The sequence below is a fragment of the Macaca fascicularis genome, chromosome X (assembly GCF_037993035.2).
Source record: "Macaca fascicularis isolate 582-1 chromosome X, T2T-MFA8v1.1".
NCBI lineage: Eukaryota > Metazoa > Chordata > Mammalia > Primates > Cercopithecidae > Macaca > Macaca fascicularis.
This window is the reverse complement of record NC_088395.1, coordinates 18,593,749-18,614,615: the sequence shown is the minus strand read 5'-3', so window position 1 is coordinate 18,614,615 and position 20,867 is coordinate 18,593,749. Positions and strand designations below refer to the sequence as shown.

The 20,867-nt window shown below is 43.2% G+C and overlaps 1 protein-coding gene across 15 annotated transcripts in view; it reads right to left on the bottom strand.

Annotated features, from left to right (window-relative positions):
- PPEF1 (protein phosphatase with EF-hand domain 1) overlaps positions 1-20,867 on the bottom strand; it is a 149,919-nt gene that overhangs the window by 81,289 nt on the left and 47,763 nt on the right. For all 15 annotated transcript variants that reach the window (XR_012429808.1, XR_012429809.1, XM_074028973.1 and 12 more), the window contains 2 exons: positions 13,982-14,109; positions 10,465-10,525 (listed from right to left, as the gene is read on the bottom strand). Coding sequence is in view for 13 of the 15 variants with exons in the window: in XM_074028973.1 (XP_073885074.1) it covers positions 10,465-10,525; positions 13,982-14,109 (189 nt within the window). In the remaining 2 variants the exon portion in view is untranslated. The remainder of the gene's footprint in view (positions 1-10,464; positions 10,526-13,981; positions 14,110-20,867) is intronic.

Sequence of the window (20,867 nt, the reverse complement as noted above, 5' to 3'; positions counted from 1 at the left end):
TGGGTGGGGGGAGGTTGCAGTGAGCTGAGGTCATGCCACTGTACTCCAGCCTGGGTGACAGCAAGATTCTATCTAAAAAAAAAAAAAAAAAATAGGAAGAGTTAGAAAACTCTTCCAAATTCGTAAGAAAAAGACAGATAACCCAATAGAAAAATGGACAAAAAACCTGAACAGGAACTTCACCACATGAGATGTCCACATGACCAATAAATATACAAAAGGGTGAGCAATTTGGTCGGGCGTGGTGGCTCATGCCTGTAATCCCAGCACTTTGGGAGGCCAAGGCGGGCAGATCACCTGAGGTCAGGAGTTTGAGACCAGCCTGGCCAACATGGCAAAACCCCATCTCTACTAAAAATGCAAAAATTAGCCAGGCATGGTGGCACATGCCTGTAGTCCCAGCTACTCAGGAAGCTGAGGCAGGAGAATGGCTTGAACCCGGGAGGCAGAGGTCACAGTGAGCCGAGATTATGCTACTGCACTCCAGCCTGGGGGACAGAGTGAGACCCTGTCTCAAAAAAAGAAAAAAGAAAAGAAAAAAAGTGAGTAACTTGACTGCTCACAGGGAAATGCAAATTAAACCTGAAATACGATACCGCTACATACTCACCAGAATAACTAAAATGAAAAGAATGGACTATTGCAAGTGTTGGTGAGGATGGAACAACTGAACTGGTGAGAGTATAGCTTGTTACAACCATCCTGTAAAAATGTCTGCCAGTATCTAATAAAGCTGAACAGATATAAGCCCTATAACCCCAAACTTCTATCCCTGACTTGTGGTACATTTTTATGATAATGGCTCCCCAAGGAATCATGCCTCCCTGTGTCTACATCCCTTTATACTGTAATACTGCCACTCCTCCGAGCAAGAGATGGATATCTCTTTAACCGCTCTGAATTCATGGCTGGCCTTTTGACTTGTTTTAACCAATAGAGTATGGCAGAACTGATTTCCCAGAGTTCTAGCGCATAGGCCTTAAGAGGCCCTGCAGCTTCTGCCTTTGCCCTCTTGGACCCAGCCATCATGTAAAGAAGTCCAGAATAGCCAACTGGACAGAGAGGCTGTGTGAGAAGAAGAGAGGCAACCAAGTTGTTTTTGTTTGTTTGTTTGTTTTTGAGACGGAGTCTCACTCTGTCACCCAGGCTGGAGTGCAGTATCACCATTTTGGCTCACTGCAAGCTCCGCCTCCCGGGTTCAAGTGGTTCTTGTGTCCCAGGTCTCCTGAGTAGATGGGATTACAGGTGTGCACCAACACACCCAGCTAATTTTTGTATTTTTACTACAGATGGGGTTGGTCAGGCTGGTCTTGAACTCCTGACCTCAAGTGCTCCATCCGCCTCGGCCTCCCAAAGTGCTGAGATTACAGGAATGAGTTACTGCACCTGGCCAAGAGGTAACCAAGTTAATAGCTAATGCCAAAGTCCCAGATATGTGATTAAAACCATTTGATCTTTCCTGCCCAGTTCAGCTAGATGAGTGAGCTCAACCGATAACACATGGAACAGAGGTAAGTTGTTCCCAGCAAGCCCTGTTCAAATGCCTGACCCACAGAATCACATGCAATAAAATGGCTGTTGTTTTTAAGTCACTAAATGTGGGGGCAGTTTATTAGCAATAGATAACCAAAAATGAATATATAGCAAAATAAATGCATACATATTTTACCAAAAGGGACATGTACAAGAATGTACGTAGCAGCACCATTTAAATCACCAATCTGAAAACAACTCAAATGCCCATACACAATCAAAGGGATCAATTATGGTATATTAGTAAAATGGAATATTATTCAGCAATAAAAATCACCAAATTACAAGGATGATTCTCACAAATGTAATGATGAGCAAAAGAAGCCAGATTCAGGGCCAGGAGCGGTGGCTCACATCTGTAATCCCAGCACTTTGGGAGGCTGAAGCGGGCAAATCACCTGAGGCCAGGAGTTCGAGACCAGCCTGGCCAACATGGCGAAACCCCATCTCTACTAAGAATACAAAAATTAGCCAGGTGTAGTGGCGAATGCCTGTAATCCCAGCTACTCAGGAGGTTGAGGCATGAGAATCCCTTGAACCAGGGACAGGGAGGCAGAGTTTGCAGTGAGCCGAGATTGCACCACTGCACTCCAGCCTGGGCGACAGAGCAAAACTCCATCTCAACAACAACAACAAAACATTAAAAAAAAAAAAAAAAAGAAGCAGCCAGACTCAAATGAGTATATACCACATGCTTCCATCTATATAAAGAACTTCAAAGACTAGGGTGTAGAAGTCAAGAAAGTAGTTATGCGATGGTGTGGGGGTTGGGTAGCACTACAAGGCAGGATGGGAAACTTATGAGGCCCTAATCAGGTGCCAGTTACATGGGTGTGTTTACTTCGAGAAAATGTACTGAGTCATATAATTTGTATACGTTCCTGTAGTGTATGTTATACTTCCAAAAAATGCTTATATAAGACTAAACCACTGTCCCCTTCTTTAATAAAGTATTTTTCTTATATTTTAAAATCACCTACAGAATTTTTAAAATGCAAATTAAAACAACAACAACAACAATAACAGCAACAACACAGTCTGAGTAAACATCTCCAGGCTGAAACCCAGCCATCTGTGGCTCTGAAACTCCTTAAGTGATTCTGATGAAGTGAGCCTGGGTTGAAGTATTAGGTCATTAGCAGAAAGTACTGTTTCATTTTATCATTATCATATTTCCTCTCAAAAACATTTTTGCCAAAGAATATGAACCATAAACAACTGTCTTCGAATCGCAGTTATCTAAAAGAAAAAATGGCAAAGTACCCACTTCCACCCACTCCCCACTCCTTAGGTTTGGCTATTTCACCATTCAGAAGGCTTCCACAGATCATTAAATGCTTTAATTAGTTTCATACATATGCACTTAGCTCAAATCATGCCTATTAAAACACCATTCTTTTACCACTTCACTTTGAAGTGTATTTACAAGATTATTTAAAAGATGATCCTAGATGCCATACACGATTTAATGAGAGCAAAAAAAAAAAAAAAAAAAAAAAAAAAAGGTTGGCCCAAATTAAAGCAAAATGAGCGTTTAAGTCTGGCATCTGTCTTGGAGATAATAACAGGCAGATCTTAATTCACAGGAGAAATACATGGTTGTAAAAAATCATAATTTTAAAAACTTTTTTGAAGTATACCTCCATTGCCTGCCTCTGCTTCAGAATGACTAGATGATAGATAGACAGACAGACAGATCAAAGAGAAGAGAGGCCGGCTGCAGTGGCTCATGTCTGTAACCCCAGCACTTTGGGAGGCTGAGGCAGGCGGATCACAAGGTCAGGAGTTTGAGACCAGCCTGGCCAACATGGTGAAACCCTGTCTCTACTAAAACTACAAAAAATTAGCCGGGCGTGATGGCAAGCACCTGTAATCCCAGCTACTCAGGAGGCTGAGGCAGGAGAATCACTTGAATCCAGGAGGCGGAGGTTGCAGTGAGCCGAGACCGTGCCACTGCACTGCAGCCTGGGCAATAGAGCGAGACTCTGTCTCACACACACAAAAAAAAGACAGAGAGAGGACAGAAAACAGATACAGTGGGGCCAACTGCGTTTAATCTGCCATTTTCCCCCAGATCTGCTGCATGAAATACTCAAAATATTTTGATCTCTCAGAACAAAAGTTTTGCGGATAGAAAATAAAGTTTCCGTGATCTTGGTTCCAAGATGGCCAAATAGGAACAGCTCCAGTCTACAGCTCCCAGTGTGAGTGACCCAGAAGACAGGTGATTTCCGCATTTCCAAGTGAAGTAAGGGGTTCATCTTACTGAGACTTGTTGGACAGTGGGTGCAGCCCATGGAGTGTGAGCTGAAGCAGGGCAGGGCATCGCCTCACCCAGGAAGTACAAGGGGTCAGGGAATTCCCTTTCCTAGCCAAGAGAAGCCGTGACAGACGGTACCTGGACAATCGGGACACTCCCACCCTAATACTGCGCTTTTCCAGTGTTTTTAGCAAATGGCACACCAGGAGATTATATCCCGTGCCTGGCTCAGAGGGTCCCACGCCCATGGAGCCTCATTCACTGCTAGCACAGCAGTCTGAGATCGAACTGCAAGGCAGCAGCGAGGCTGGGGGAGGGGCGTCCGCCATTGCTGAGGCTTGAGTAGGTAAACAAAGTGGCCAGGAAGCTAGAACTGGGTGGAGCCCACCGCAGCTCAAGGAGGCCTGCCTGCCTCTGTAGACTCCACCTCTCGGGGCAGGGCATAGCTGAACAAAAGGCAGCAGAAACTTCTGCAGACTTAAACATCCCTGTCTGACAGCTTTGAAGAGAGTAGTGGTTCTCCCAGCACAGAGCTTGAGATCTGAGAACAGAGAGATGGTCTCCTCAAGTGGGTCCCTGACTCCTGAGTAGCCTAACTGGAAGACACCTCCCAGTAGGGGCTGACTGACACCTCGTACAGCCGGGTGCCCCTCTGAGACAAAGCTTCCAGAGGAAGGACTGGCAGCAACATTTGCTGTTCTGCGATATTTGCTGTTCTGTAGCCTCTGCTGGTGATACCCAGGCAAACAGGGTCTGGAGTGGACCTCCACCAAACTCCAAAAGACCTGCAGCTGAGGGTCCTGACTGTTAAAAGGAAAACTAACAAACACAAAGGATATCCACACCAAAACCTCATCTGTACATCACCATTATCAAAGACCAAAGGTAGATAAAACCACAAAGATGGGGAGAAACCAGAGCAGAAAGGCTGAAAATTCTAAAAGTCAGAGCGCCCCTTCTCCTCCAAAGGACTGCAGCTCCTCAACAGCAACAGAACAAAGCTGGATGGAGAATGACTTGGACAAGTCAACAGAAGTAGGCCTCAGATGATCGGTAATAACAATCTTCTCCAAGCTAAAGGAGGATGTTTGAACCCATTGCAAAGAAGCTAAAAACCTTGAAAAAAGATTAGACGAATGGCTAACTAGAATAAACACGTGTAGAGAATACCTTAAATGACCTGATGGAGCTGAAAACCATGGCACGAGAATTATGTGATGCATGCACAAGCTTCTATAGCCGATTTGATCAAGTGGAAGAAAGGGTATCAACGACTGAAGATCAAATGAATGAAATGAAGCAAGAAGAGTTTAGAGAAAAAAGAGTAAAAAGAAATGAACAAAGCCTCCAAGAAATATGGGATTATGGGAAAAGACCAAATCTACATCTGATTGGTATACCTGAAAGTGACGGGGATAATGGAACCAAGTTGGAAAACACTCTTCAGGATATTATCCAGGAGAACTTCCCCAAACTAGTAAGGCAGGCCAACATTCAAATGCAGGAAATACAGAGAACGCCACAAACATACTCCTCGAGAAGAGCAACTCCAAGACACATAATTGTCAGATTCACCAAAGTTGAAATGGAGGAAAAAATGTTAAGGGCGGCCAGAGAGAAAGGTCGGGTTACCCACAAAGGGAAGCCCATCAGACTAACAGCGGATCTCTCGGCAGAAACTCTACAAGCCAGAAGAGAGTGGGGGCCAATATTCAACATCCTTAAAGAAAAGAGTTTTCAACCCAGAATTTCATATCCAGCCAAACTAAGCATCATAAGTGAAGGAGAAATAAAATCCTTTACAGACAAGCAAATGCTGAGAGATTTTGTCACCACCAGGCCTGCCTTACAAGAGCTCCTGAAGGAAGCACTAAATATGGAAAGGAACAACCGGTACCAGCCATTGCAAAAACATGCCAACTTGTAAAGACCATCAATGCCAGGATCAATGCATCAACTAACGAGCAAAATAACCAGCTAATATCATAATGACAGGATCAAATTCACATATAACAATATTAACCTTAAATGTAAATGGGCTAAATGCTCCAATTAAAAGACACAGACTGGCAAACTGGATAAAGAGTCAAGACCCATCAGTTTGCTATATTCAGGAGACCCATCTCACATGCAGAGACACACATAGGCTCAAAATAAAGGGATGGAGGAAGATCTACCAAGCAAATGGAAAACAAACAAACAAAAAAAGCAGGGGTTGCAATCCTAGTCTCTGATAAAACAGACTTTAAACCAACAAAGATCAAAAGTGACAAAGAAGGACATTACATAATGGTAAAGGGATCAATTCAACAAGAAAAGCTAACTATCCTAAATATATATGCACCCAATACAGAAGCACCCAGATTCATAAAGCAAGTCCTTAGAGACCTACAAAGAGACTTAGACTCCCACAAAATAATAATGGGAGACTTTAACACCCCACATTTACAACATTAGACAGATCAACGAGACAGAAAGTTAACAAGGATATGCAGGAATTGAACTCAGCTCTGCACCAAGCAGACCTAATAGACATCTACAGAACTCTCCACCCCAATCAATAGCATATACATTCTTCTCAGCACCACATCACACTTATTCCAAAATTGACCATATAGTTGGAAGTAAAGCACTCCTCAGCAAATGTAAAAGAACAGAAATTATAACAAACTGTCTCTCAGACCACAGTGCAATCAAACTAGAACTCAGGATTAAGAAACTCGCTCAGAACTGCTCAACTACATGGAAACTGAACAACCTCCTCCTGAATGACTACTGGGTACATAACGAAATGAAGGCAGAAATAAAGATGTTCTTTGAAACCAGTGACAACAAAGACAGAACATACCAGAATCTCTGGGACACATTTAAAGCAGTGTGTAGAGGGAAATTTATAGCACTAAATGCCCACAAGAGAAAGCTGGAAAGATCTAAAATTGACACCCTAACATCACAATTAAAAGAACTAGAGAAGCAAGAGCAAATATATTCAAAAGCTGGCAGAAGGCAAGAAATAACTAAGATCAGGGCAGAACTGAAGGAGACAGAGACACAAAAAACCCTTCAAAAAATCAATGAATCCAGGAGCTGGTGTTTTGAAAAGATCAACAAAATTGACAGACCACTAGCAAGACTAATAAAGAAGAAAAGAGAGAAGAATCAAATAGATGCAATAAAAAATGATGAAAGGGATATCATCACTGATCCCACAGAAATACAAACTATCATCAGAGAATACTATAAACACCTCTATGCAAATAAACTAGAAAATCTAGAAGAAATGGATAAATTCTTGGACACATCACCCTCCCAAGACTAAACCAGGAAGAAGTTGAATCCCTGAATAGACCAATAACAGGCTCTGAAATTGAGGCAATAATTAATAGCCTACCAACCAAAAAAAGTCCAGGACCAGATGGATTCACAGCTGAATTCTACCAGAGGTACAAAGAGGAGCTGGTACCATTCCTTCTGAAACTATTCCAAGCAACAGAAAAAGAGGGAATCCTCCTTAACTCATTTTATGAGGCCAGCATCATCCTGATACCAAAGCCTGGCAGAAACACAACAACAAAAAAGAGAATTTTAGACCAATATCCCTGATGAACATGGATGCAAAAATCCTCAATAAAATACTGGCAAACCGAATCCAGCAGTACATCAAAAAGCTTATCCACCATGATCAAGCTGGCTTCACCCGTGGGATGCAAGGCTGGTTCAACATACGCAAATCAATAAATGTAATCCAGCATACACACAGAACCAAAGACAAAAACCACATGATTATCTCAATAGATCCAGAAAAGGCCTTTGACAAAATTCAAAAGTTCTTCATGCTAAAAACTCTCAATAAACTAGGTATTGATGGGACCTATCTCAAAATAATGAGAGTTATTTAATGACAAACCCACAGCCCATATCATACTGAATGGGCAAAAACTGGAAGCATTCCCTTTGAAAACTGGCACAAGACAGGGATGCCCTCTCTCACCACTCCTATTCAACATAGTGTTGGAAGTTCTGACCAGGGCAATCAGACAGGAGAAGGAAATAAAGGGTATTCAATTAGGAAAAGAGGAAGTCAAATTGTCCCTGTTTGCAGATGACATGATCATTTATTTAGAAAACCCCATCGTCTCAGCCCAAAATCTCCTTAAGTTGATAAGCAACTTCAGCTAAGTCTCAGGATACAAAAATCAATGTGCAAAAATCAAAAGCATTCTTTTTTTTTTTTGAGACGGAGTCTTGCTCTGTCGCCCAGGCTGGAGTGCAGTGGCCGGATCTCAGCTCACTGCAAGCTCCGCCTCTTGGGTTCACGCCATTCTCCTGCCTCAGCCTCCCGAGTAGCTGGGACTACAGGCGCCCGCCACCTCGCCCGGCTAGTTTTTTGTATTTTTTTTAGTAGAGATGGGGTTTCACCGTGTTAGCCAGGATGGTCTCGATCTCCTGACCTCGTGATCCGCCCGTCTCGGCCTCCCAAAGTGCTGGGATTACAGGCTTGAGCCACCGCGCCCGGCCCAAAAGCATTCTTATACACCAATAACAGACAGAGAGCCAAATCATGAGTGAATTCCCATTCACAATTGCTTCAAAGAGAATAAAATACCTAGGAATCCAACTTACAAGGGATGTGAAGGACCTCTTCAAGAAGAACTACAAACCACTGCTCAGTGAAATAAAAGAGGACACAAACAAATGGAAGAACATTCTATGCTCATGGATAGGAAGAATCAATATCATGAAAATGGCCATACTGCCCAAGGTAATTTATAGATTCAATGCCATCCCCATCAAGCTACCAATGACTTTCTTCACAGAATTGGAAAAAACTACTTTAAAGTTCATATGGAACCAAAAAAGAGCCCACATTGCCAAGACAATCCTAAGCCAAAAGAACAAAGCTGGAGGCATCACGCTACCTGACTTCAAACTATACTGCAAGGCTTCAGTAACCAAAACTGCATGGTACTGGTACCAAAACAGAGATATAGACCAGTGGAACAGAACAGAGCCCTCAGAAAAAATACCACACATCTACAGCCATCTGATCTTTGACAAACCTGACAAAAACAAGAAATGGGGAAAGGATTCCCTATTTAATAAATGGTGCTGGGAAAACTGGCTAGCCATACGTAGAAAGCTGAAACTGGATCCCTTCCTTACACCTTATACAAAAATTAATTCCGGGTGGATTAAAGACTTAAATGTTAGACCTAAAACCATAAAAACCTTGGAAGAAAACCTAGGCAATATCATTCAGGACATAGGCATGGGCAAGGACTTCATGACTAAAACAGCAAAAGCAATGACAACAAAAGCCAAAATTGACGAATGGATCTAATTAAACTAAAGAGCTTCTGCACAGCAAAAGAAAATACCATCAGAGTGAACAGGCAACCTACAGAATGGGAGAAAATTTTTGCAATCTACCTATCTGACAAACAGCTAATATCCAGAATCTACAAAGAACTTAAACAAATTTACAAGAAAAAAATCAAACAACCCATCAAAAAGTGGGAAAAGGATATGAACAGACATTTCTCAAAAGAAGACATTTATGCAGCCAACAGACACATGAAAAATTGCTCATCATCACTGGCCATCAGAGAAATGCAAATCAAAACCACAATGAGATACCATCTCACACCAGTTAGAATGGCAATCATTAAAAAGTCAGGAAACAACAGGTGCTGGAGAGGATGTGGAGAAATAGGAACACTTTTACACTATTGATGGGACTGTAAACTAGTTCAATCATTGTGGAAAACAGTGTGGCGATTCCTCAAGGATCTAGAACTAGAAATACTATTTGGCCCAGCCATCCCATTACTGGGTACATACCCAAAGGATTATAAATCATGCTGCTATAAAGACACACGCACATGTATGTTTACTGCAGCACTATTCACGATAGCAAAGACTTGGAACCAACACAAATGCCCATCAATGATAGACTGGATTAAGAAAATGTGGCACATATACACAATGGAATACTATGCAGCCATAAAAAAGGATGAGTTCATGTCCTTTGTAGGGACATGGATGAAGCTAGAAACCATCATTCTGAGCAAACTATTGCAAGGACAGTAAACCAAATACCACATGTTCTCACTCATAGGTGGGAATTGAACAATGAGAACACTTGGACACAGGGTGGGGAACATCACACACTGGGGCCTGTCATAGGGTTTGGGGCGGGGGGAGGGATAGCATTAGGAGGAATACCTAATGTAAATGACGAGTTAATGGGTGCAGCACACCAACATGGCACATGTATTCATGTGTAACAAACCTGTACATTGTGCACATGTACCCTAGAACTTAAAGTATAATAATAATAATAATAATAAAATAAGGTTCCCTTTACTAAGCTACGGTTGTGCACCGATAGATTGTAGTTCAGAGAAGGCATTCAACAAATGAATATTGAATGAATTCTAACTCAGTTTTTGGAAAAGCGAAAAAAATTAAATGGCCGATTTAGTTGACACCATCCAGAGAGGGAAAAAGGCCACTTGAACTGATGTTGCCAGTTGTTGGGTGAAACATAAACAAAAGAGGTAGGCATCTTTTTAATTTCTTAGTGTTCTCCCATCTTCAGAATTTATGATCTTGATGAAGACAGTTCAATATTTAATGACGCTTTTGAAAAGACTGAACTTTTTACTTACCTAGCTCTTCCTTATGTACATGTGCGTAGTTTTCGAACATGAAGGAAAAGAAGGTGGATAACTGGACAAAATTAAAAAAACATTAATCAATTAGTGAACCCCAAACAACTACTGTGGCAAATGCTGCTGGTGCTCCACCCGAGCGCCCTTACTCTCGTGGCGCATTCCTATCCCAGCTGCTGCAGGTGCTAAGGGTCACATGTATGCTTGCCTCCAGAGGACTGCCTGCGTCCAGAGCAACACAGGATAACACATGGACGCCCCTCCTGTGGGGCTGCCCAGAGACAAGCACTGGCTGAAGCAAGGGTGTAACGGCCCAGTCCCCCACCTCCCTTGCCTCTGCCAGGGACAAATTGTAGTGCATTTCACACTTGACAGCTCCAGATGGGATCAGGCTGAGGTCAGGCTTCAAAAAGTGCATCTTGGCCTAGCTTCTCCCCTGTCCTGTCTTGCATTCCTCACTCCCTTACAGGCTTTCCCTGAAAACACACCCTCAGTAAGTCACTTGTACCAGAATCCCTGTCTCAGCCTCTGCTTCTAGGAAATCCAACCCAAGACAGCTACTAAATTGTGTTCATTATGATCTCTTCTTTTCTTTTCTTTAAGATGGAGTTTCGCTCTTGTCGCCCAGGCTGGAGTGCAATGGCATGATTTCGGCTCACTGCAACCTCCGCCTCCCCGGATCAAGTGATTCTCCTGCCTCAGTCTCCCAAGTAGCTGGGATTACAGGTGCCCGCCACCATGTCCAGCTAATGTTTTTATATTTTTAGTAGAGACAGGGTTTCACCATGTTGGCCAGGCTGTCTCGAACTCCCGACCTCAGGTGATCCACCTGCCTCGGCCTCCCAGAGTGCTAGGATTACAGGTGTGAGCCACTGCGCCCGGTCATGATCTCTTTTCTTTTTGGTGGTGAGATTAAGAGTTAAGGAATATTCTTAAATATCAAATATATTTTGGAAAGAAAGGGAGGGAAAGGTGGAACTTCACCAGCATTCCAGCCGTAATCGGGGTACTGGCTCTATGGCCACCAGGTATCTGCAAAGACCTGCGTTTGTACAGCACAAATAATTTCTTTCTCAAGCCCTGCCTCTCATGAAAAGTAAACACTTTATCAATCTGGGAGTAGATCTGGGAGTTGGGAATTAAAAGAAGGAAGACTTTCCATACAGTTATCAAAATGTATGATTTTAATGCTGTTGATGATGGGTTTGTCAATTAACAGTCAATAGAAACCACAATGAGACATCACTTCACACCCACTACGATAGCTATAATCAAAAAGAGATAATAACAAGTGTTTGCAAAGATGTGAAGAAACTGGAGCCCTCAACCACTGCTTGTGGGAAGGTAAAACGATGGAGCTGCTTTGGAACACAGTTGAGCAGCTTCTCAAAAAGTTAAGCGCCAAGTTACTACATGACACAGCAATTCCACTCACAGGTCTATACCCAAGAGAACTGAAAACATATGTTCACACAAAAACTTGCATACAAATATTCACAGCAGCATTATTCATAATAGCCAAAAGGTGGAACCAACCCAAATGATCCATCACCTGAGGAATAGATGACCAAATGTGGTCCATCTATGCAATGGAATATTCTTCAGAATGAGTAATATTAACTAAAAAGGAATGAAGTCCTGATACATGCTACAACATGGGTGAACTTTGAAAGCATTATGCTAAGTAAAAGAAGCTGTGTCAGGCGCAGTGGCTCACGCCTGTAATCCTAGCACTCTGGGAGACCGAAAATGCAAAAATTAGCTGGGTGTGGTGGCACGTGCCTGTAGTCCCAGCTACTCGGGAGGCTGAGGCAGGAGAATCGGTTGAACCTGGGAGGCAGAGGTTGCAGTGAGCCGAAATCGCACCACTGCACTCTGGCGACAGAACGAGATTCTGTCTCAAAAAAAAAAAAAAAAAAAGAAGAAGCCAGACACCAAAGACCACATAGTATATGATTCCATTTATATGAAATGGCCAGAATAGGCAAATACATAGAGATAGAAAATAGATTAGTGGTTGCCAGGGACTGAGGGAAGGAAACGGGGGAATGACTGCTAATGAGTATGGAGTTTAGGAAGGGGGAAAGGAAAATGTCCTAAAATTGATTGTGGGGATGTACATATACTAAAAACCATTGAATACTAAAAACCTGTACATATACTAAAAACCACTGAATTGCACACTTTAAATGGGTGAATTGTATGGTATGTGAATTACATCTCAATAAAGAATCAATAGAAAAGAATGTACTGGTGCTGGAATGTGTCTAAAGCATACCAATTTGGGGTTCACTCTACCTTTATACTTATCACTATATTCTACAGTGCTTAAAAAGACAGCCTATGCTGAGGGTCCTAATCTAGACAAAGGGAGTGTCTGAATGAATCACAGTGTATCATTTTTCTAGCTGCCAAAAATAAATCTAGCAACTTAGTTCTTTTTGGAATGTTCTTATCTTTAAAGATTATAATGTGATACACAGATGTATGATTGCTAATAACTACAAATAATATCAAATAAAAATGAGAAGTCCCTCTTAACATCCCAAGCCACACCCACCAATACCACTCCTGTCCTCAGAACTAACTACTGTAAACAGTTTCCTGTGTATCTTTTTCCAGACTTTTGCTGTATGTTTCATGTTCTTTCACATAAATGAGATAAACTCTACATATTATTTTACAAGTTGACTTTTTCATTAGCAACTACATTGGAGATCTTTCTAAGATCTTTTTATTGTTAAAAGTACTTTTTTAAAATTAATGAGCATTAAAACTAGATTTATGTATTTTTTTCAAAAGGCCTTCCTTGGCCAGATGCAGTGGGTCACACCTGTAATTCCAGGACTTTGGGAGGCCAAGGCAGATGGATCACCTGAGGTCAGGAGTTCGAGATCAGCCTGGCCAACACGGTGAAACCCCGTCTCTACTAAAAATTTAAAAATTAGCCGCGTGTGGTGGTGGGTGCCCATAATCCTAGCTACTCAGGAGGCTGAGGCAGGAGAATCACTTGAACCCGGGAGGCGGAGGTTGCAGCGAGCCAAGACCGCGCCATTGCATCCCAGCCTGGGCGACAAGAGTGAAATTCCGTCTCGAAGAAAAAAAAAAAGGCCTTCCTCACCCATGTATATTTTCTTCTAGAGCTTGCAGAGGTTTGCTCCTAGGAAATTCTGCCATTTTTTAACTCCTTGAAGTAATTTTTTCTTTTATAAAATGACAACTTTATTTCCTATTAAGGCATCTGCCCCAAAATAGAATAAGACTATTTTTATTAGTTAACCAGACATTGGGCAGCCCTCTTAAAAATGTGAACTTCAAAACTGAAAAACACCATCCTTTTCCCAAAGCACACGCTCTCTCAATAACTAGTTCCAAGACAATGTCATGACGTGCTCTATTAAAGCCTTTCACCAAGGTCCCTCAGCTTAAAATGGACCCAAACTTTCATTCTTTCAATAACAAGGGGTAAAGAGAATCATTTTACCAAAAGAAGAGAAAAGCTTACAAAACAGACCTGCATTTGGCCTTGTTCATCAGCATATTCGATGGACTGGAAGATGGTGAGGGCATAGTGTTGTCTGGCCTTCAGTCGAGCTTTGTAACCTCGGTACCAGTTCTGGATGATCAACGCAGCTTTCAGCGCTGCAGACCCACAGAATATGAGAGTCAGAGAAAAACAGTTACTATGCACCTGTTGGGAGAAGTAGGTGCTTCGGGGGGTGGGGGGGGAAGCAGTCCACCTGGATTCCTAGGTTCTAAGACTATTAAAACACCAAACAATGAGATTGACTTTTATGTTTTTTATAAAATGTCCTCATGTCTCAAACGCTCAGAGAATAATGATGGCACAGCCATTAGGAACAGAAGTTTTGGAGTAAGACTGCCTGAACTTGAATCCTAGCTCTCTAATTACCATCTATGTGACTTTGGGTAAGTTATTAAAACTCTCAAAACCTCAGTTTCCTCATCTGTAAAATGGGAATAATAACAGTGCCTACCTTTGACATGGCATAAGCATAGTAAATCTATGAATCTGTGTATACCCTATGAAGTAGCAATTCCATTCTTCACTACGTACCCCAAAGCAATTCTCACATAGTCCATCAAGGAGACATATGGGGATGCAATTGCTTCTTTGTGGCAACAGGAAGTTTGATACAAATAGGCCTGGCTGCCTATCACTAGGAAAGAGAATCTGTACCTGTGGTGGGTGCACACCATGGAGTAGCACAACACAACTGGAAGCAATAGATTAAACAAACCCACAATAACCTATTCAGTAGGTCTTAAAAACATAGTACTTCCATTTAGAATGGTTATTAAAAAGTTAGAGACAGAAAGAAATACTACTTTAATCAATAAAACTATATAGATACACACAAAACCACATTTCATAAGAACATATACAAAGGGAAAGATGCACACAACACATGATGGACCGGTTATTTATGGGGGGTGAATGTGCGTGGGATACACGAATAGAAGGGAATAAACTAATTAACATAATAAGGGGTCTTGCACAGACCAATGATGATAATGTTCAATGAGCTGATGGAGAAGTATGATTCACACCACCTTCTGCACCTGAGATTCGATTGATAAAATGCAGGTGGGTAAAAAAACACACCCCACCCCCCCATAGAGTTTCTATGAGGATGAAATGAGATGTTACAAGGGGAAAAGTTTAGCCCAATGCCTAGTAAAAAGCACATGCTAAGTAAATGGCAACTGGAAGTATTGTCTTGTTTGTGGACTATCCAGGCAGACTGTCTCTCTTCTGGGGAAGGTAGCCTTTGAGCCATTTTGTAGTTTCATCATATTGAAGAAAGAAATCAGGTAAGAGATGAGATGTAAAATACAGTCTCTTATGCCTCCTCGAGTTTTAGAGTGAAGAGCAATCAACACCAGCTGGCTCCTTTTATTCATGCTATCATTTTTCCCAGTTGGTGCATAAAAAATAAGAGTTGACTATAACAGGAACGATTTGAGTTCTGAAAGCAGGAATCCAGTCCCCGGTCCAGCATCCTCTGGTTTAGTACTGCTGCAGTACACAGACTATCCCGGGACCTGGTCATCTGACAGGTTAACAGCTTCCCCAAGTCTCTTGGGTTCCAGGGACTCTTTCCATCATTCAGGTTCCAGAAAACCCCAGGAAATAGACCCAATGTCACGTATCATGAGCTTTATAGGGAAAAACCACAGGAAGAAGAAATAGAGTGACATGTTGTGGTGTTATAATATACATAGGATTTGGCTGTGTCCCCACCCAAATCTCATCTTGAATTGTAGACCCATAATTCCCACGTGTTGCGGGAGGGACCCAGTGGGAGGTAATTGAATCATGGGGGTGGGTTTTTCCCGTGCTGTTCTCGTGATAGTCAGTCTCACGAGATCTGATGGTTTGATAAAGGGGAGTTCCCCTGCACTCGCACTCTTGCCTGCCACCGTGTAAGATGTCTGTTTGCTCTTCCTTCGTCTTCTGCCATGATTGTGAGGCCTCCCCAGCCATGTGGAACTGTGAGTCCATTAAACCTCTTTCCTTTATAAATTACCCAGTCTGGGTTATGTCTTTATCAGCAGCATGAAAATAAACTAAGATATATATATACACACACACACACACACACACACACACACACACGTGTATATACATATATATACATACATATATACATACATATATATATATAGAGAGAGAGGGAGGTTTTCATCCATGGCCCTGATAAAGTCTTTTGTTATGATGTCGGGTATGTTAGGCCTCAGGGGCAGCCTCTGACCTTCTCCTGTCCTCCTTTCACCTGCCCCAAAGCTCTAATTTTCCCCTGACTTTCTGATTATGGGCTTAAGACCCTATGCCCTAGGGGAAGAAATGCTGTTGTCTTGAAGCTTTCATAAAAACCCAAGAGAACCAGGTTCCGTGAGCTTCCGATAGCTGAACACGTGGAGGTTCTGGGAGGGTGGCCTGCCCCTTCCCCCCGCCTCGCCCTATGCATCTCTTTATCTGTTTCCTTTGTGATATCCTTTATAATAAACCAGTAAATGTAAGGCAGTGTTTCTCAGAGTTTTGTGAGCTGCTTTAGTAAAATAATGGCACCCAAAGGGGGGTCATGGGAACTCCCAACTTGAAGCTGGTCGCTCAGAAGTTCTGGAGGCCTGGACTTGCAATTGGTGTTGGGATGGGGTGGGTAGGCAGTTTTGGGGACTGAGCCCTCAACCTGTGGGATCTGACACTATATCTGGGTAGGTAATGTCAGAATCTGAATCAGACGACACCCAGCTGGTATCTGCTGCTTGTTGTGTGGAGAAAAGTCCCCACACATTTGGTCACAAAAGTCTTCTGTGTTGATGATTGTTGTGGTGTGAGAGTGGAGAAAAAAAAACGGTTAGGGGAGAAAGATTTTCCCTACACACAAGTTCAACCTTGCAAAGCAAATAATTGGTAGTGGCATGGCTGAAATCTCAAGTATTCTCACAATACCATGATGGAGGGTCTAGGGTCACCTAAAAGGGCTGTTCTGTGGGACAGTCGCTATCATGATGAATCACCCTCTGGCCTCAGGGGTTCTCATACTTACAAGCACAAAGGTGCCTTTCCAGTGCCACTTCCTGAGCACTTACAAAGGGCCAGGCATTGATTAGTCCTGCAGTCCTCACGACACTGTGAAGCTGACAGAGACTGAGGAACTCACTAAAGCTCACTTAGCTGGTAAGTGGAAATGGACAGTGAGGATTCGAACCCTGGTCTGACTGACTCCATAGCCCAAGCTCTTAACCTCCATAGAGCTATTGATCCTTTCTGTGCCTCTGCTTCTTCATCTGCACAGTGATGTTGTGGAATAAATGATCAGTGAAATCTCTTCTATTTGGTATCAGCAATATCAATAACAAATAAACAAGTTTGGCTGGGCGTGGTGGCTCACGCCTGTAATCCCAACACCTTGGGAGGCCGAGGCAGGCAGATCATTTGAGGTCAGGAGTTCGAGACCAGCCTGGCTAACATGGTGAAACCCCATGTTTACTAAAAATACAAAAATTAGCCGGGCATGGTGGTGCATGCTTGTAATCCCAGCTACTTGGGAGGCTGAGGTGGGAGGATCACTTGAACCTAGGAGACAGAGGTTGCAGTGAGCCAAGATTGCCGCCACTGCACTCCAGCCTGGGAGACAGAGCAAGACTCCATTTCGATTAAAAAAAAAAAGAAAGAAAGAAATAACTGAGCTTATTATTATTTCTCTAATTAATAGAACAAGATATCATATGTTAAGGGTCTATTACAACACATTTGGTCCCCACAAGCATCATCTCCATGTTACACATAAGGAAATTTTGAGTTCAGAAAGGCAAGTCTCTTGCTCCAAGTCACTTACCTAGTATGAACTCAGGTCCTCTGGCTCTCTCCACTCTAGTCAGTTACTTCATTCCCTAACCTATGTGCACCTTTCCTTCCTTTGAATAATAATGGCCACTATTTTTTTTTTTTTTGAGACAGAGTCTTGTCTGTAGCCCAGGCTGGAGTGCAGAGCCACAATCTCGGCTCACTGCAACCTCCGCCTCCCGGATTCAAGCAATTCTCTGCCTCAGCCTCCTCAGTAGCTGGGACTACAGGCGCCCGCCACGACGCCCAGCTAATTTTTGTATTTTTTTGTAGAGATGGGGTTTCACCATGTTGGCCAGGCTGGTCTTGAACTCCTGACCTCATGATCCACCCACCTCAGCTTCCCAAAGTGCTGAGATTACAGGCGTGAGCCACTGCGCCTGGCCAGTACCATTTCTTGAATGCCTACTAAGTGACTGGCACTAGCTGGACACCTGACATCTACTGCCACTTCTACTCCTCCCTGACGTGGGGAAAGAGGCAAGCTAGGTCCCCTCCCATCTCTGCCTGGCTTCCATCCCCACCCCACTCTCCAAGGGAGGAGCTGCTGTTTTGTATATAGCACACAATACGTTCTTTGGGTTCCACTGGGGGGAGGGGTGTAAACTGTGGCATAGCAGGTTTATAAACACCTACAGTCCCCTCTGTCTTCTACTTCCTCTTCTACCCCAAAGTCAGGAAGCAGAACTGCCCCACCCCACCCCAGCCTGGGAAGCAGCCATCTTTGTCTATGTTCATACTCCTCTACCTGAGCACACATGCCACTTATTAAGCTGTCAGGTCTCAACTCTAAATCCACCCTTCCCTAGTCAGCACAGTGATGCTGAGGCTGGGACTTTGCAGACCCCATTTCAGCTTTGTCAGTTGCCCCCTGTGAGGCTCTGCCAATAGGGGTGGGAAAGGCAGACTGCAAGGCTGGAGGAGGAACAAGGGACACACTCCTTCCTGTCTGCTTCCTGTTCCTGATAGTGTAACCTAGCAACTGCTCTTCACCCCAGGTAACAGTGAAGGATCCAGTTTGCAGTTCATCCAGCACTTGCAAAGCCAGTCTCATGGTAGCACCGACTGAGTGTACCACTTCTCAGAGGTCTGAGCTTCAGTTCTGTGGGACCCTCCTGCAAGTTTCTCAGTTGGAATAATTGCACTCTTTTCGCTTTGTTCTCTCAGCTTTAGGGTGGTAACTTCCCTGCATTTGGTATAATTCTTTACATTCAATTCTCTCTGTTCAAATCACTCTGTGGTTTCTGCCTCCTGACTAGACCCTGCCTGATGAGCTCGTCTTGGAGGGGCGGGAAAAACAGGTCCTGCTAAGACCTCAAGCCTCCAACTTCCTGCAGGCTCCAACTCATGCCGTCATTAGAGTTCTACGTTGAGATCTGGGGTACTTGTGCAGCAGCTGATAAAGCGGACTTTGATCCACATCCTGCTGTTGTCCCTTGGGCATACATTTCCCACAGAAACCTCTCCAGGAGAGGGAAGGAGCCCAGCAAGGTTGGGCATGCCAACATCAGACCTCCAAAGCCTCACCTAATTCCTAAGCCCCATCCACCATAGGACAGCACTAGCCAGCTGAGGGCCCTCCCCTGGAGAAGAAACCTCCAAAATAGCAAAGGGTAGAACGCAGGCATGATAGACCCTACTCAAGGGGGTTGCTGGCCCCCAAAACCCCCCACCCTGCCCAGAGAGTTGAAGAGCTGCGTCATCCAGTTCTAAACTTATTGGACAGCTTAGATCTACTTCTGGTCCTGCTGCTTCATCAGATAACAGGGCTTCTCTTCCCCGTCACATTGATTCCATGCAGAATGAATGAATGAATGAATAAATGGTATTGAGGAGTATGTGTAGCAAGGGTCTTCTCTTTTTGTTTCTAGACAGAAGCAACAGCACAGATTCAATAAGTTACCTGGCCAATTTTCTGTGCCCAGTAGGTGGTTTCTCTATTGCCAAGCTGGTTTTTTGTTTTAATAGATTCTTTTCTCTGGTGGCAATCACTATCATGGTATTTTGCAAGAAATTAAATAGTCATGTAGGGGGTTAGTAAGCAAGACAAATAATGAATTCAGAGTGACGGCTTTGTGCCAGGCATTGTGCCTGGTGCTTTACGTGGGTCATCTACTTCAACTTGATTTGATTTCATCCTCCCCCCAACAATCCTCTCAAGTGTCACTATCCCTATTTTACAGATAAGGAAACGGGGGCTCAGAAACAACATGTCTGGGACCATGTCACTTGTCAGAGGGAGAATGTAGAGTCAAATCCAGATATCTGTAATTTCAGAACCTGGGCTCGTCCTCATTTTGCTATACATGGCATTTGGAATCAGCCATAAAAAATGAGATGGGGCCAGGCGCAATGGCTCACGTCTTTAATCCTAGCACTTTGGTTGGCCGATGCGGGTGGATTGCCTGAGCTCAGGAGTTCGAGACAAGCCTGTGAACATGGCGAAACTCCGTCTCTACTAAAAATACAAAAAATTAGCCAGGCGTGGTGGTGCATGCCTGTAATCCCAGCTACTCCAGAGACTGAGGCACGAGGCATGAGAATCACTTAAACCTGGGAGGCAGAGGTTGCAGTGAGCCAAGATCGTACCACTGCACTCCAGCTTGGGCAACAGAGCAAGACTCTGTCTCAAAAAAAAAACCAAAAAACAAATCAGATGGTATATATAATAGCATCTCCTCCCTCACCTTCCCTCACCTCACATTCCCTATCCCTTTACCTGTTCTACTGTTCTCTGTAGCACTATTGAGCATCTGACATTGTCTGCATTTATATGTGTATGGGTTTATTGTCCATTTTTCCCTATTAGCTAGGAATTTCATTTTTATCATTGCTGCATCCCCAGCACCTGGGGCAAGGCCTGGAAATGTATTATATATTTGTTGAATGAATGATTGAATGAATGAACACCTTCTAAGGGTGTTGTAATAATACATAATAATGTATTAGTAATTTGTTGACATAGTTATTAGTAATATATTAATTGATTCATATAAAATGCTTAGCACATTGCCTGTCATATAGG